Source organism: Elephas maximus, chromosome 1 (genome assembly GCF_024166365.1).
Source record: "Elephas maximus indicus isolate mEleMax1 chromosome 1, mEleMax1 primary haplotype, whole genome shotgun sequence".
In the NCBI taxonomy this organism is placed as follows: Eukaryota; Metazoa; Chordata; class Mammalia; order Proboscidea; family Elephantidae; genus Elephas; species Elephas maximus.
In genome coordinates, this window is record NC_064819.1 from 217,742,036 (window position 1) to 217,758,046 (window position 16,011).

The 16,011-nt window shown below is 38.4% G+C and overlaps 1 protein-coding gene across 4 annotated transcripts in view; it reads left to right on the forward strand.

Moving 5' to 3' along the window:
* Positions 1–16,011, forward strand: part of ADGB (androglobin) — a 229,145-nt gene that overhangs the window by 211,979 nt on the left and 1,155 nt on the right. For 3 of the 4 annotated variants that reach the window (XM_049903119.1, XM_049903146.1, XM_049903136.1), the window contains 4 exons: positions 50–152; positions 6,890–7,105; positions 11,709–11,802; positions 12,493–12,676. In XM_049903119.1, the coding sequence (XP_049759076.1) occupies positions 50–152; positions 6,890–7,105; positions 11,709–11,802; positions 12,493–12,676 (597 nt within the window). The remainder of the gene's footprint in view (positions 1–49; positions 153–6,889; positions 7,106–11,708; positions 11,803–12,492; positions 12,677–16,011) is intronic. The other variant, XM_049903128.1, reaches the window with a different exon arrangement.

A 16,011-nucleotide genomic window follows, 5' to 3' on the forward strand; every position in this document is an offset into this window, starting at 1 on the left:
GTTTGTTATTTTCAAAGCGCATAAAATGCTGGTAATATTTGTTCTTTAGGCTTCTCAGGCTCGTTTGCATTACCTCAGCCGGTTCTTTAAGAAGACCACTGATACTGAGGGTGGCCCAGTGGGTGAAGGTCAAGTTAAACCAGCAGAAGAAGGTCAGTGAACCCTGCCCCAGCTGTTACAGAGGACAGAGCTGTTCCTTCTTTTGCAACTTTTAAAAGAGAATCAAGAAGTCACTCCTGATAAAAGAGAACATTTCAGAATCTGTTTTATTACAGGGTTGTAAAAAAATTGAGCAAGTTCAGCTAACACTGTAAACAGTGCATCATTATCAAGTACTTTCTCTGATATTTACTGATTTAATTCCTACATCTGTCTTTTTCCTCCTAAAACAACAAAAAAAAGCCAAACCCATTGCCTTCGAGTCGATTTTGACTCATAACGACCCTATACGACAGAGCAGAACTGCCATATACGGTTTCCAAAGAGCAGCTGGTGGATTTGAACTGCTGAACCTTGGGTTAGCAGCCATAGCTCTTAACCACTGTGCCACCAGGGCTCCTTTTCCTCCCAAGTAGATATAACTTCTCCCAATTTAAGAAAAGATAAAGCCAAAGATGAGGGTGCAGCCTAGGTAGAAAGTAACAATAAACAAACTTGAAGGTAGGCCTACTACTATAAATCTGACACCTTTCTGAAAGCAGGAACAATAAGTATAATAGTAGTAAAGCCAACTACTTTTATTGAGTTATTACCCTGGGGCCATCCCTGTATTTTTATTATTTCATTTAATACATCAAGCCACTGAGACATATAATATTTTTCCAGTTTGCCAACAAGGACACAGGCTAAGAGAGCCTCAGTAACTTCCTAAATTTGCAAGATCCCAAGAGAGAAAGGCAACATTCAGAGAGGGGTCTTTGCGGCCTGTGTCTTCTCACAAGCACGTGGCTGCCTCCATATAGCACTGCACTGGGCTATCCATGGTGGTAAATTGTCCTTTTCCATTTTCACATTTCCAGGAATATAATTCAATAATTGTTGTATTATCGTAGCATAATTCATATGCCATTTAATGAACAATATGAAAAACAAATATGAAAAAACCTCATCCTGGAATGGACACTGTGCTAAGAAGCTTGTGTTTTTTCTCTCATTTAAACTCATAGCAACTCTGAGGTAGACATTACTATTCCCATTTTCCAAATGAGGAGACCAAACTTCAGAGAGGTTATCTTATTCTTCCTAAGTCATATATCTAAAAAGTGACAATACTGGGACTTGAATGTGTCCAGCTCCCAAAGCTGGAAGCTATGCTACCAGTATTCAAATACCAACAGGGTAACCCACGGCAGACAGGTTTCAGCTGAGCTTCCAGTCTAAGACAGACTAGGAAGAAGAACATGGCACTCTACTTCTGAAAAGAATTAGCCAGTGAAAACCTTATGAATAGCAGCAGAACATTGTCTGATATGGTGCCAGAAGATGAGCCCCTCAAGTTGGAAATCTCTCAAAATATGACTGGAGAAGAGCTGCCTCCTCAAAGTAGAGTCGACCTTAATGATGTGGATGGAGTCAAGCTTTCAGGACCTTCATTTGCTGATGTGGCACGACTCAAAATGAGGAGAAACAGCTGCAAACATCCATTAATAATCGGATTGTGAAATGTATGAAATATGAATCTGAGAAAATTGGAAATCGTCCAAAATGAAATGGAGTGCATAAACATCAACATCCTAGGTATTAGTGAGCTGAAATGGACTGGTATTGGCTATTTTGAATTGGAAAATCATATATATGGTTTACTATGCTGGGAATGACAAATTGAAGAGAAAAGGCATAGCTTTTTCAAAAAGAACATTTCAAGACCTATCATAAAGTCCAGTGCTGTCAGTGATAGGATAATATCCATACACCTACAAGGAAGGCTAGTTAACATGACTATTATTCAAATTTACACACAAACAACTAAGGCCAAAGAGGAAGAAATCGAAGATTTTTACCAACTTCTACAGTTTGAAATTGATCAAACATGCAATCAGGATGCATTTATAATTCCTGGTGATTGGAATGCAAAAGTTGGAAACAAAGAAGAAGGATCGGTAGTTGGAAAATATGCCTTGGTGATAGAAACGATGCCAGAGATCACGTGATTGAATTTTACAAGACCAGCAGCTTCTTCATTGCAATACCTCTTTCACCAACATAAACAGCGACAATACAAGTGAATTTCACCAGATGGAATACAGAGGAATCAAATGGACTATATCTGTGGAAAGAGACGATGGAAAAGCCTAATATCATCAGTGAGAACAAGGCCAGGGGCCGACTGTGGAACAGACCATTCATTGCTTATATGCAAGTTCAAGTTGAAACTGCAGAAAATTAGGAGAAGCCCACAAAAGCCAAAGTATGACCTTGAGTATATCCCACCTGAATTTAGAAGCCATCTAAAGAATAGATTTGACATTTGGAACACTAATGACTGAAGAACAGACACATCGTGGAATGACATCAAGGGCATCATACTTGAAGAAAGCAAGAGGCCATTAAAAAGACAGAAAAGAAAGAAAAGACCAAAATGGATGTCAGAAGAGAGTCTGAAACTTGCTCTTGAACGTTGAGTAGCTAAAGCAAAAGGAAGAAATGATGACGTGAAAGAGTGGAACAGAAGATTTCAAAGGGAAGCTTGAGAACAAAGTAAAGTATTATAATGATCATGACCTAGAGGTAGAAAACCAAAAGAGAAGAACATGCTCAGCATTTCTCAAGCTGAAAGAACTGAAGAAAAAAAAAAAAAAATCAAGTCTCTAGTTGCAATATTGAAGGATTCTACAGGGAAAATATTAAACGATGCAGGAAGGATCAAAAGAAGATGAAAACACTTTGTACCAAAAAGAATTAATTGATGTTCAACAATTTCAGGAGGTAGTATATGATCTAGAACCAATGGTATTAAAGGAAGAAGTCCAAGCTGCATGAAGGCATTGGTGAAAAGCAAGGCTCCAAGAATTGACGGAATACCAATTGAGATGTTTCAACGAACAGATGCAGTGCTGGAAATTTTCACTCATTTATGCCAAGAAATTTGGAAGATAGCTACCTGGCCAACCGACTGGTATAGATCCATGTTTTTGCCTATTTCCAAAAAAGTTGATCCAACAGAATGTGGAAATTATTGAACAATATCATTAATATCACACTCAAGTAAAATTTTGCTAAAGATCATTCAAAAGTGGCTGCAGCAGTATTTTGATGGGGAACTGCCAGAAATACAAGCTGGATTCAGAAGAAGATGTGAAGCCAGGAAGATCATTGCTAATGTCAGATGGATCCTGGCTGAAAGCAGAGAATACCAGAAAGATGTTTACCTGTTTTATTGACTATGCAAAGGCATTTGACTGTGTGGATCATAACAACTTATGGATAACCTTGTGAAGAATGGGATTTCCAGAACATTTAATTGTGCTTATGAGAAACCTGTGCATAGATCAAAAGGTAGTCTTTAGAATCTAGCTCAATTGGCATAACATAGTTTATAAAGAAATGTTCTATATTCTAGTTTGGTGCGTAGCGTCTGGGGTCTTAATAGCCTGTGAGCGGCCATCTAAGATACTCCACTGGTCTCACCCCTCTGGGAGAAGGGAGAATGAAGAAAACTAAAGATGCAAGGGTAAGATTAGTCCAGAGGACTAATGGACCACATCTACCATGGCTTCCGCCAAACTGAGTACAGTGCAACCAGATGGTGTCCGGCTACCACTACTGACTGCTCTGACAGAGATCACAATAGAGGGTTCCGGACAGAGATGCAGAAAAATGTAGAACAAAATTCTAACTCACAAAAATAAACCAGACTTACTGGCCTGACAGAGACTCGAGAAACCCCGAGAGTATGGCCCACAGACACCCTTTTAGCTCAGTAATGAAGTCACTCTCAAGTTTCACCCTTCAGCCAATAAGTAGACAGGCCCGTGAAACAAAACGAAATGAACGGGGCACGACAGCCCAGTAGCAAGGACTAGAAGGCAGGAGGGGACAGGAAAACTGGTAATAGGGAACCCAGGGCCCATAAGGGAGAGTGTTGACATGTCATGGGGTTGTTAACCAATGTCATAAAACAATATGTCCACTAACTGTTTAATGAGAAACTAGTTTGTTCTATAAACCTTTATCTAAAGTACAATAAAAAACATAATAAAATAAAATAAAAGAGGTAGTTGTTCAAACAGAACAAGGAGACGCTGTCTAGTTCAAAGCTGCCAAAGGTGCTAAGCAAATAACCTGAGAGCCTGGACTACATGAAGAAGAACGGGGCATCAGAATTGGAGGAAGACTCATTAACAACCTGCATTATGCAGATGAATCAACTCTATGGCGCCTAACAACAGCAGCTCCCAAAGCACTCAATCCTCTAATCATTAGTCTAATGTAATGTTAGGAATATAAGGTAAATAGGATGCAGTTCTTTTTCTTCAGTCTCTGGATTTTGTTATTATTATTTTTAAATTTTTAAAAATAACATACATACGGTAAAGTCACAGTCATTAATTGTGCAGTTCGATGAATTTGCACCACTTGGGTTAAGATATAAGGTACTTACCACTTCCCAGAAGTCCTCGTTCCCCTTCCCAGTCATTTCCTCCATTAAGGTAACCACTGTTCTCACTCCTGTCACCATCAATTCATTTAATCTCTTCTCTAGTTTCATGTATTTTCACTCCTACTGCATATACTCCATATGTCTCTACTGTTGCCCTAAGTCTGAATTTACTTGAGGGCAATGGGGTTATTAATGGGTTATGCCTCCTTGTTAGTAACTTGTGTTTTACAAGAAATTTGTCCATTTTATCTAAGTCATCAAACTTATTAGGATACATTTTTTAACCTCTCTTTTTCTTAATCAGTCTTGTTCTAGGAGTGTATCAATTTTATGAACACCTTTAAAGAACCAAATTTTGACTTCTGAATGTCTGCCTTTTATTTCAGCATTTCATTTTCAACTTTCTGCTTCATTACCTTCCTTCTAATGTCTTTGAGATTAATTTACTAATATATTTCTAGGCTCTACATACTGAAGCTTAGATAATTGACTCCAATCTTTTTTTACTTTTATAGAAATGCAGGTAAGAGCTATGGATTTCACTACTTTAGCTGTTATATTTTTGTTAGCATTGACTGGAAATATTTTCTAATTTTCAGTGTGTTTTTCTCCTTGAACCATGAGTTATATAAAAGTGTATTGCTTAATTTCCGAACATTTGGGGATTTTCTAGTTATCTTTCTGTTACGGTTCCTAGTTTAATTCTTTTGTGTCCAAAGAACATTGTCATTATGATTTCAACATTTTGCTATTTGTTGGAACTTTATGGCCCAGCATATGGTTTATTTTGTTAAATGTTCATGTGTGCTTATAAAAATAATATTTTGTTTTATAATTGCTGGTTGAACTATCCTATATTTTTAAATTGGTCAAGTTATTTAATTTTTTATTTAATTTTGGGAACCCTGGTGGTGTAGTGGTTAAGAGTTTTGCTGCTAACCAAAAGGTCGGCAGTTCGAATCCACCAGCCACTCCTTGGACACCTTGCGGGGGCAATTGTACTCTATTCTTATAGAGTCATTGTAAGTCAGAATTGACTCGAAGGCAACGAGTTTACTTAATTTTGTTGTTAAAATCTTCTCTATCTAGACTTTTTGTCTGCTTGCTTTCATTTACTGAGAGTTATTTTAAATATCAAAAACCTCCCTTCGTTATCAGTTCAAAGGTGAAGAAAATGCATCCCTTGTCTTCTAGATTTGATTATTCCGAAAAGTTTCCCACTTTTAATTTTAAGGATAACAATTATAAAGTATAAAAATCCCAAATGGATATAAAACCCAGATTGCTGCCACTTTTGGTCACAGCTATCACTATATAATGACTATTTTTTAAAGTTTCAGCTTGATAATACAGTAAAACTTATGAAAGCCAGAGCCTGTATAAGGCAGATACCTGTCAGAGAAGGAAAACTCAAATATTTTCCACTAAAACGAGCACTAGAAAAGTGGTAAGACTGTACTCTGTCAAAGGCGGAAAACTTGCAAGACCAGAAAAATAAGGCAGTCGAGTCGAGTTCCAGCTCTCACAGGTTTCGCTGCACCATAATGCGTTGTTTCACGACAGTATGCAGAACGTGAGCAATGATAGCCCAAAATGCCCGGCCACTTAACCCACGTGGTCTTTTTCATTATAGCTCAAACGGTTTTTATTCTTTCTCGACGATGTTCACTGTAATAGTAGTTTCAATTGTGTAATTTCTGAACTCAGAACATAAATAAAATTAGTAGTTCACACTACTCCATTCAGTAAACCATTAAACAACTAGATGAATAACTGTCTTAAATATAAACCTGTTCCTTTGAAGTGAAAATATAGCTGTTTTATCCTTTACATACTAAGGTCCATTTTTCAGCAGTCAAACTTAAGGAGCCATCCCACTTAAATATTTTGCAAATCTGCTCAAAATCCAGTCATAAGACACTTCTGGCCTCCACACCAGAATGAGATGAGGTGGAAGGAACATCACTCTCAATAATAAACCACAACCTAGACTAACTTCAAATTTACGTTTTTTTTTTTTTTTAATGTGAATATTTCATATCTGGAGGCAACTTCGGGACATACTGGCGGCCTGCCTGGGCCATCTAAATCATCTCTGAGGTACTCTCTGTGGTGTCTTCTGAAGCACCTATTCTTGTTTTTATTTTATCTTATTTTTTTCTGGTTAGAATTTGCAAAGGTTTTGAGTCACCTGCTCCAAATCTTTTTTCCCGTACGCCCTGTTATGTTTCGTATGTGATTTTGTAGCGTGCAAGTGTTTTTAGTAATGCACACGTCATGTTATAATAGAAACGCCTGCAATTATTGTAAAGGAGCTAGACACAAAGAGTGCTGTGAGTTCCGATGGCAAAGAGGCTGCCCCAGCAGGGAGCATGCTGTGGAAGAAGTGGCAGATGAGCAAGAGCGTAAAGGACCTGCCAAAAGCTGTAAGCAGTGAAAGCGGAACTACAGCGTTCTTGGCAACAAAGGAGGAGCGTGAGCAGAGCGCACGCAAGGAAAATATCAGTAAGTATTTCTCTCATTGGCAAGAGGGTCCTCCTCTTTTTCCCTGACCTTCTACTAAACCAAGCATGATATCCTCCTCCAGGGACTGGTCCTTCCTGATAACATGTCCAGAGTACAGACATACCTCAGAGATATTTCAAGTTCAGTTCAAGATCATCATAATAAAACAAATATTGCAATAAAGCAATTCACAGGAATTTTTTGGTTTCCCAGTGCATATAAAAGTTATGTTTATACTATACTACTCTGTCCTATAGGGTTGCTATGAGTCAGAATCAACTCAACGGCAGCAGGTAGTAGCAGGTTTTATAGTCTATTAAATGTGCAATAACATTACCTCTAAAAAAAATGTACTTAAAAACCAAAAACCAAACCCATTGCCATGGAGTCCATTCCTACTCATAGCAACCCTATCAGACAGAGTAGAACACCCCACACACAGGGTTTCCAAGGAGCTGCTAGTGGATTTGAACTGCCCACCTTTTGGTTAGTAGCCAAGCTCTTAACCACTATGCCATCAGGGCTCCAAAAATGTACATACCTTAATTAGAAAGTACTTTATTGCTGAAGAAAAAAAAAATGCTAACCATCATCTCAGCCTTCAGCAAGTTGTAATCTTTTTGCTAGTGGAGGGTCTTGCCTAGATGTGATGGCTGATGACTGATCAGGGTGTTGATTGCTGAAGGTTGGGGTGGCTGAGGCAATTTCTTAAAATAACAGTGAAGTTTGCTACGTTGATTGACTCTTCTTTTCACAAAAGATTTTTCTGTAGCATGCAATGCTGTTTGATAACATTTTGCCCACAGTAGAATTCCTTTCAAAATTGGAGTCAATCCTCTCAAGCCCTGCCTCTGCTTTATCAACTTTTATGTAATACTCTAAATCCTTTGTCGTCATTCCAACAATGTTCACAGCATCTTCACCAGGAGTACATTCCACCTCAACAAACCACTTTCTTTGCTCATTCGTAAGAAGTAACTCCTCATTCGTTAAATTTTAATCACGAGATTGCAGCAATTCAGTCCCATCTTCAGGCTCCACTTGTAATTCTAGTTCTCTTGCTCTTTCCACCACATCTGCAGTTACTTCCTCCACTGGTCTTGAATCCCTCAAAGTTATCCATGAGAGTTGATTCAACTCTTCCAAACTCCTGTTAATGTTGGTATTTTGACCTCCTTCCAAGAATCAGGAGCCCTGGTGGCGCAGTGGTTAAGAACTACAACATGCTACGGCTGCTAAGCGAAAAGATTAGCAGTTTGAATCCACCAGCCACTCCTATGAGGCAGTTCTACTCTGTTCTGTAGGGTCACCGTGAGTCAGAATCGACTCCACATCAATGGGTAGTAGCCCATGAATCATGACTGTTCTTAATGGCATCTAGAATGGTGAATCCTTTCCAGAAGGTGTTCAGTTTACTTTCCCCAGATCCATCAGAGGAATCACTATCTACGGCAACTATAAAACAAAACAAACCAAACCTGTTGCTGTCAAGTTGATTCCAACTCATACCAACCCTATAGGACAGAGTAGAACTGCCCCATAAGGTTTCCAAGGGGCAGCTGGTGGATTCGAACTGCCGACTTTTTGGTTAACAGCCGAGCTCTTAACCACGGTGCCACCAGGGCTCTGTGGCAGCTATAGCCTTATGAAATGTATTTCTTAAATAAGAAGACTTGAAATTTGAAATTATGTATGCTGTGTTAGCAGGCATGAAAACAACATTCAGCTCCTTGTATTATCTCCATCAGAGCTCTTGGGTGACCAGATGCATTGTCAATGAGCGGTAATATCTTGAAATAAATATTTTTTTCTGTGCAGTAGGTCTCAACAGTGAGCTTGAAATATTCAGTAAACCATGTTGTAAACCGACGTGCTGTCATCCAGGCTTTGTTGTTCCATTTATAGAGCACAGGCAGAGTAGACATAGCACAATTCTTAAGGGCCCTAGGATTTGGGAATGGTAAATGAGCATTGGCTTCAACTTAAATTCACCAGCTGCTTTAGCCCCTAACAAAAGTCAGCCTGTCCTTTGAAGCTTTGAAGCCAGGAATGAATCCTCTCTAGTTATGAAAGTCCTAGAGAGCATCTGCTTCCAACATAAGACTGTTTTGTCTACACGGAAGTGTGTTGTTTAGCGCAGCCCCCTTCACCTTTCCGAGCTAGATCTCCCGGCTAACGTGCTGCAGCTTCCACATCAGCGCTTGCCGTTTCACCTTGCACGTTTATGTTATGGAGATGGCCTCTTTCCTTAAACGTCACGAATCAACCAGTTTTAGCTTCAAACTCTTCTTCTGCAGCTTCTTCACCTCTCTCAGCTTTCATAGAATTGAAGAGAGTTAAGGCCTTGCTCTGGATTAGGCTCTGGCTTAAGGGAGAGTTGAGGCTGGTTAGATCTATCTAGATCACTAAAACTTTCTCCACGACAGCAATAAGGCTGTTTTGCTTTCTTATCATTCATGTGTTCACTGGAGTAGCACTTTTAATTTCCTTAAAGAGTTTTTCCTTTGCATTCATAACTTGGCTAACTATTTGGCAAAAGAGACCTAGCTTTCAGCCTATCTCAGCGTTTGACATGCCTTTCTCACTGAGCTTACTCATTTCTAGCTTTTGATTTAAAGTGAGAGATGTGTGACTTTTTCACTTGAACACTTAGAGGCCATTGTAAGGTTATTAACTAGCCTAATTTCAATAGTGTCATGCTTCAGGGAACAAGGAGGCCCAAGGAGAGGGAGAGAGACGGGGAAACGGCCAGTAGGTGGAGCACTCAGAACACACAACATTTATAAATTAAGTTTGCCATCTTTTATGTGTGTGGTGCGTGGTGCCCAAAAATAATTACAAGAGTAACATCAAAGATCGCTGATCATAGATCACCATAACAGATATAGTAATGAAGAAAAAGTTTGAAATATTGCAAGAATTACCAAAATGTGACACAGAGACATGAAGACTTGCTCAGCACAGGGTTGCCAAAAACCTTCAATTTGTAAAAAAACACAATATCTGCGAAGCGCAGTAAAGCAAAGCGCAATAAAATGAGGTATGCCTGCACATGAAATGATGTCTCGCCGCCCTCGCTTCTAAGGAACATTCTGGCTGTACTTCTTCCGAGACAGATTCATTTGTTCTTCTAGCAGTCCACCGGTATGTTCTATATTCTTGGCCAACAACACGATTCGAAGGTATCAATTCTTCTTCAGTCTTCTTTATTCATTGTCCAGCTTTCACATGCATATGAGATGATTGAAAATACCACGGCTGGGGTCAGGCGCAGCTTGGTCCTCAAAGTGACATCTTTGCATTTTAACGCTTTGAAGAGGTCTTTTGCAGCAGAGTTGCCCAAGATAACGCGTCATTTGATTCCTTGACTGCTGCTTCTGGGCGTTGTTTGTGGATCTAAGTAAAATGGTACAGCCACTTTGGAAAACTGCTTGGCAGTTTCTTGAAAAGTTAGTCGTAATTTTACCATATGACCTACCCCCAAAAATGAAAATATATGTCCACACAAAGACATGGGTGTGAATGTTCATGGCAGCATTATTCATAGTAGCCAAAAAGTAGAAGCAACCCAAATGTTCAGCAGTGGTGAATGGATAAACAAAGTGTGGGGTACTGTTCAGCAATAAAAAGGATTAGAATACTGACTCTTGCTTCAACGTGGATGAACCTCAGGACATTATGGTGAGTAAAAGAAACCAGACGCAAGGGGCCACGTACTGTAGGATTCCGCTTACGTGAAAAGTCCAGGAAAGGTAAATTTATAGAAAGAAAATTACATTAGTGACTGCCCAGGGCTTGTGGTGAGAATATGAAGTGAGTGTAAAAGGGCAGAAGAGATCTTATTTCAGTGATGGAAATATTTTAAAACTGGATTTTGGTGATGATGAAATTACTAAAAATCACTGAATTATAAACCTAAAATGAGTGAGTTTTATGGCCTGTAAATTATACCTCAAAAAATTAAATGTGTTGGAAAGGCTGTAACGTTAATATCCAAGACTCTAAAATTCTTTCTCAAATCTGTTGTTTGGGGTCACTATGGGTCTATGGAATACAAAGCTGTTGCTTATTTGATTTTCAGTGTTTCCCTTTTATATGCCTGCACTACTGGACTAAAACTTTCTTGAAGGTAGTGTCTCCAACATTTTTGTATTTCCACCCCCATAGTGTTTACTGTAGATTTTGTACATAGCTCAAGCTCTTTACCTTGTTTGTAATGAAATTTTGTAACTCAGAGTAGGAGTTTTTTGTCTTCTCCTTTATTTGACTATAATGTTCTGCCACTTTTCTTATAGAGTATATTCATTTTGTCATTTTCTTCATTTAAGCATAAGTGTATGCAGTCACATTGCTTCGGAATTGACTTGATGGCAGCGAGTTCCTTTTTTTTTTTTAGTAGCTCCTGCTTAAAAAAAAAAAAAAATTTCCTGCTAAAGTGTGGATGTGAAATATTATATTTTAATAAAATCAGATTAAATAAGGCAGTCCAATTAATGATTGTATTTTAAAGAAAATGATATTTTCAATTAAAATGAGATATATAGTTGTCCAGTTAGTCATTGATTATTTTTTGAAAACCTAGCACTTTCTTATTTTTTTAAAGCAGGGCCTCGTTCACGATCCCCAACGATTTTGGAAATGTCTCCACAACTTATTCAAAAAGAGTTAGAATGTATGGACTTATCTCAATATGTGCGGTAAGTTTTGATCAACATGATTATTCAGACATCTGTGTTCATAAAATTTTGAATACATTGCTGTAGGCAGTTGCTAAACAACTGAAAATTTGAAATTAAAAAGTCACTATATCTTCAGCGTATCTGAAGTTTTAGAACATGAGTTTATATCTCAAATTTAACAAATATTTTATTAAATCAATCGTAAAAGCATTTAAAAGTTTTCTGTAAATATTTTATTTGTAGTCCAACTGAGGTGAGTTGAGCTACAGAAAACTCCCCTTATACCTGCTGCCATTATTTAGTTAGATTCAGTTTTCTTGAGAACTACTCAATAGGATTAATAGAAAGAGAGTTACTCACGCATATATATGAGTTTGGAAACATCAGAATTATTTAGCTGCATGAATTCAAAAGGAAAACCTACAGAATTTTCTCAGACTTGGCTAACACCAATTCCACAATCACTTCACTAAGGGGTGTATTCAAATTTCCAAGTATTTTCCCAAAATATTTTCCTAAAATACCAGTGACTCAATAAACGGAGCATAGTCCACTGAAAGAACATGGCTGGTTCTTTATATTCCTAATATTTGTTTGACATAGACCACTGTATTGTTGATATAATTTTAAATATTTGAGTTTTGAAGCAAACATCATTCCGGAGCTCCCCAGTGACTTACCTGTCTGTTTCGCTGTCTTTATAACAAGGAAAACAAATGCGGATGCCCTGCTGCAGACAGAAGAGCTGAGTCAGCAGCAGGCAATGCAAAAGGCCGAAGAAGTTCATCAGTTTCGACAGTATAGGGCCAGAGTCCTTAGCATTAGAGACATTGACCAAGAAGAGCGGTTCAGGTTAAAGGATGAAGTCCTGGATATGTATGGGGAAATGCGGGTGAGTCCAACAGTGACACATGAACCACAATTCACAAATTCTTTTCGTTATATTCAAAGGAAATCATAGAATCATATGTCATGGTAGAAAGAAGTCTTGAAAACATTTAGTTTTATAATTTACAACTTCTGGGGAAAGATGACGAATTGATTATACACATCTAATTTCACTCCCTCTGTAAAATGACAGTATTAGAAATCTTTAAATTACATACAAATCCACAAAGATGGGAAGAATGGCAGAGAAGTCAACAACAAAACTATCTGGAAGTTGGAAAATAGCTGAATGAAGACGACACTTAGACGAGAAACAGTCAAACCCTGAACTGTCAGTGGAAGACTCTAAGCTTCACCTCAGTTTGCTCCACGGAATCTCTGTAGAATCCTCCAAAGTCTCTGAAATTGGTGGCAGTAGGTATGTTAGAAAGGGAAGGGGAAACGGGAGCAAAATACAATAGCTAGGTTTGGTTTAATGTCATTTAAAAAGCAGCTAGAATTCCAGATTTCTTGCCCAACTTTTTTATTTTTGTAAACTAGGGAAAGAACAACTCAGCAGTATTTTCATCCTGTAATTTATTGGTCTTTGACAAAAAAAAAAAAAAAGGCATTACCTGTGAAGAAGAAACTTCAGTTTCGTTTTTGGCATGCACCTTTTGACCTAGCTAATGTCTTTTTTTTTTTTTACACTTTATTTTTTAGTGCAGTTTTAGGATTACAAAAAAATTGCACAGAGAGTTCTCATATATCCGCTCTTCCCACCACACAGTTTTCTCTATTATTGTTGTCGTTGTTGTTAGGTGCTGTGGAGTCGGTTCCAGTTCATAGCGACCCTATGTGTGACAGAACAAAACACTGCCCGGTCCTCTGCCATCCTTAATATCCTTATGCCTGAGCCCATTGTTGCAGCCACTGCGTCAATCCATCTCATTCAGGGTCTTCCTCTTTTTCACTGACCCTCTACTCTACCAAGCATGATGTCCTTCTTCAGGGACCAGTCCCTCCTGATAATGTGTCAAAAATATGTGAGAGAAAGACTCGCCATCCTTGCTTCTAAGGAGCATTCCGGTTGTACTTCTTCCAGGACAGATTTGTTCATTCTTCTGGCAGTCCATGGTATATTCAATATTCTTTGCCAAGGCCATAATTCAAAGCCATCTGTTCTTCAGTCTTCTTTTTTTCATTATTTAGCTTTCACATGCATATGAGGCAATTGAAAACACCATGGCTTGGGTCAGGTGCACCTTAGTCCTTAAAGTGACATCTTTGCTTTTGAACACTTACTTTAAAGAGGTCTTTTGCAGCAGATTTGCCCAATGCAAATGCATCTTTCAATTTCTTGACTGCTGCTTCCGTGGGCTTTCATTGTGGACCCAAGTAAAATGAAATCCCTGAGAACAATCATTTCCCTGTTTGTCATGATGTTGCTTATTGGTCCAGTTGTGAGAATTTTTGTTTTCTTTATGTCGAGGTGCAATCCCTGCTGAAGGCTGTAGTCTTTGATCTTCTCGGTAAGTGCTTCAAGTCCTCTTCACTTTCAGCAAGCAAGGTTGTATCATCTTCATATCTTAGGTTGTTAATGAGTCTTCCTTCAATCCTGATGCCCTGTTTGTCTTCATATAGTCCAGCTTCTCAGTTTATTTGCTCAGCATACAGATTGGATAGGTATGGTGAAAGAATGCAACCCTGAAGCACACCTTTCCTGATTTTAAACCACACAGTATCCCCTTGTTCTGTTCAAATGACTGCCTCTTGGTCTGTGTACAGGTTCTGCATGAACACAAGTAAGTGTTCTGTAATTCCCATTCTTCACAATGTTATCCATAATTCGTTATGATCCACACAGTTGAATATCTTTGCGTAGTCAATAAAACACAGGTAAACATCTTTCTGGTATTCTCTGCTTTCAATCAGGATCCCTCTGATATCAGCAATGATATCCCTCCTTCCATATCCTCTTCTGAACCCAGCTTGACTTTCTGGCAGTTCTCTGTCCATATACTGCTGCAACCACTTTTGAATTAGCTTCGGCAAAATTTTACTTGTGTGTGATATTAATAATATTTTTCAATAATTTCCACATTCTTTTGAATCACCTTTCTTTGGAATCCTGGCCAGCTGTATTTGAAGAACTTACAAAAAATATCACCTAATCCATTGATCACCTTTGTTATCAATGGTGAGGTAGGAATATAAGGTGAATATATTCATATACAATCTGTATAAAATATCAAGTCAGTTGGCGGGGTAGCTGTCTCCAAATTTCTTGGCATAGACGAGTAAGTGCTTCCTGTGTTGCATCCATTTATTGAATCATCTCAATCAGTATTCCGTCAATTCCTGGAGCCTTGTTTTTCAACAATGCTTTCAGTGCAACTTGAACTTATTCCTTCAGTATCATCGGTTCTTGTTCATATGCTACCTCCTGAAATGGTTGAATGTGGACCAATTGTTTTTGGTATAGTGACTGTGTATCCCTTCCATCTTCTTTTGATGCTTCCTGCACCGTTCAATATTTTGCTCATAGAATCCTTCAATATTGCAGCTCCAGGCTTGGATTTTTAATTCAGTTCGTTCAGCTTCAGAAATGCCAAGTGTATTCTTCCCTTTTAGTTTTCTAACTCCAGGTCTTTGCATATTTCATTGTAATACTTAGATATGTCTATTATATCAAAATGGACATTTTATCTGTCTATTAGACAACCATGTCGAGATGTTGAATAGAAGTTAGATGTGACCCTGGAGTTTGGGAGAGATGTCTGGGCTGGAGATATAAAATTGTAGACTCATCAGTATATGTATAAATGGAACTTAAAGCCAAAGAACTAGGTTAGATGACCAAAAGGTTAATACAGTTAGGGACTATGTCTGAGAGACTTGGGCCACTCCCAGACCAAGAGATAAAGGAGAGGATGAAAAATCAGCAAAGGGGACTGAAAAGGAACAGCTAATGAAGTAGGAGAAAAATTAAGAAGCTGCTATCTATGTCCAGAATCCAAGTGAAGAAGGTTGATCCAGGAGGAGAAAGTGTGATAGAGAAGTGATGTTGGTTTTAACTGCCTATAGGCCTTGGTGTCCTTGACAAATACAGGCTTTTTTGTTTTTGCTTTTTTGAAGTGGTGGGGATCAAATCCAAATTGGTGATAACAAAGGTAATCAGTGCATTAGGTGGTATTTTTGGTAAGTTCTTCCAATACAGCTGAGATAGGATTTGCGACGGCTAGAATATGTGTGGGGAACCAGTTGTATATTGAGCACAGATACTGTATGAGAGACCCTGGGCTTGATGTTTTATATAGATTGTATCTGAATACATTTGTCTTACTTTCCTTGTGTTGA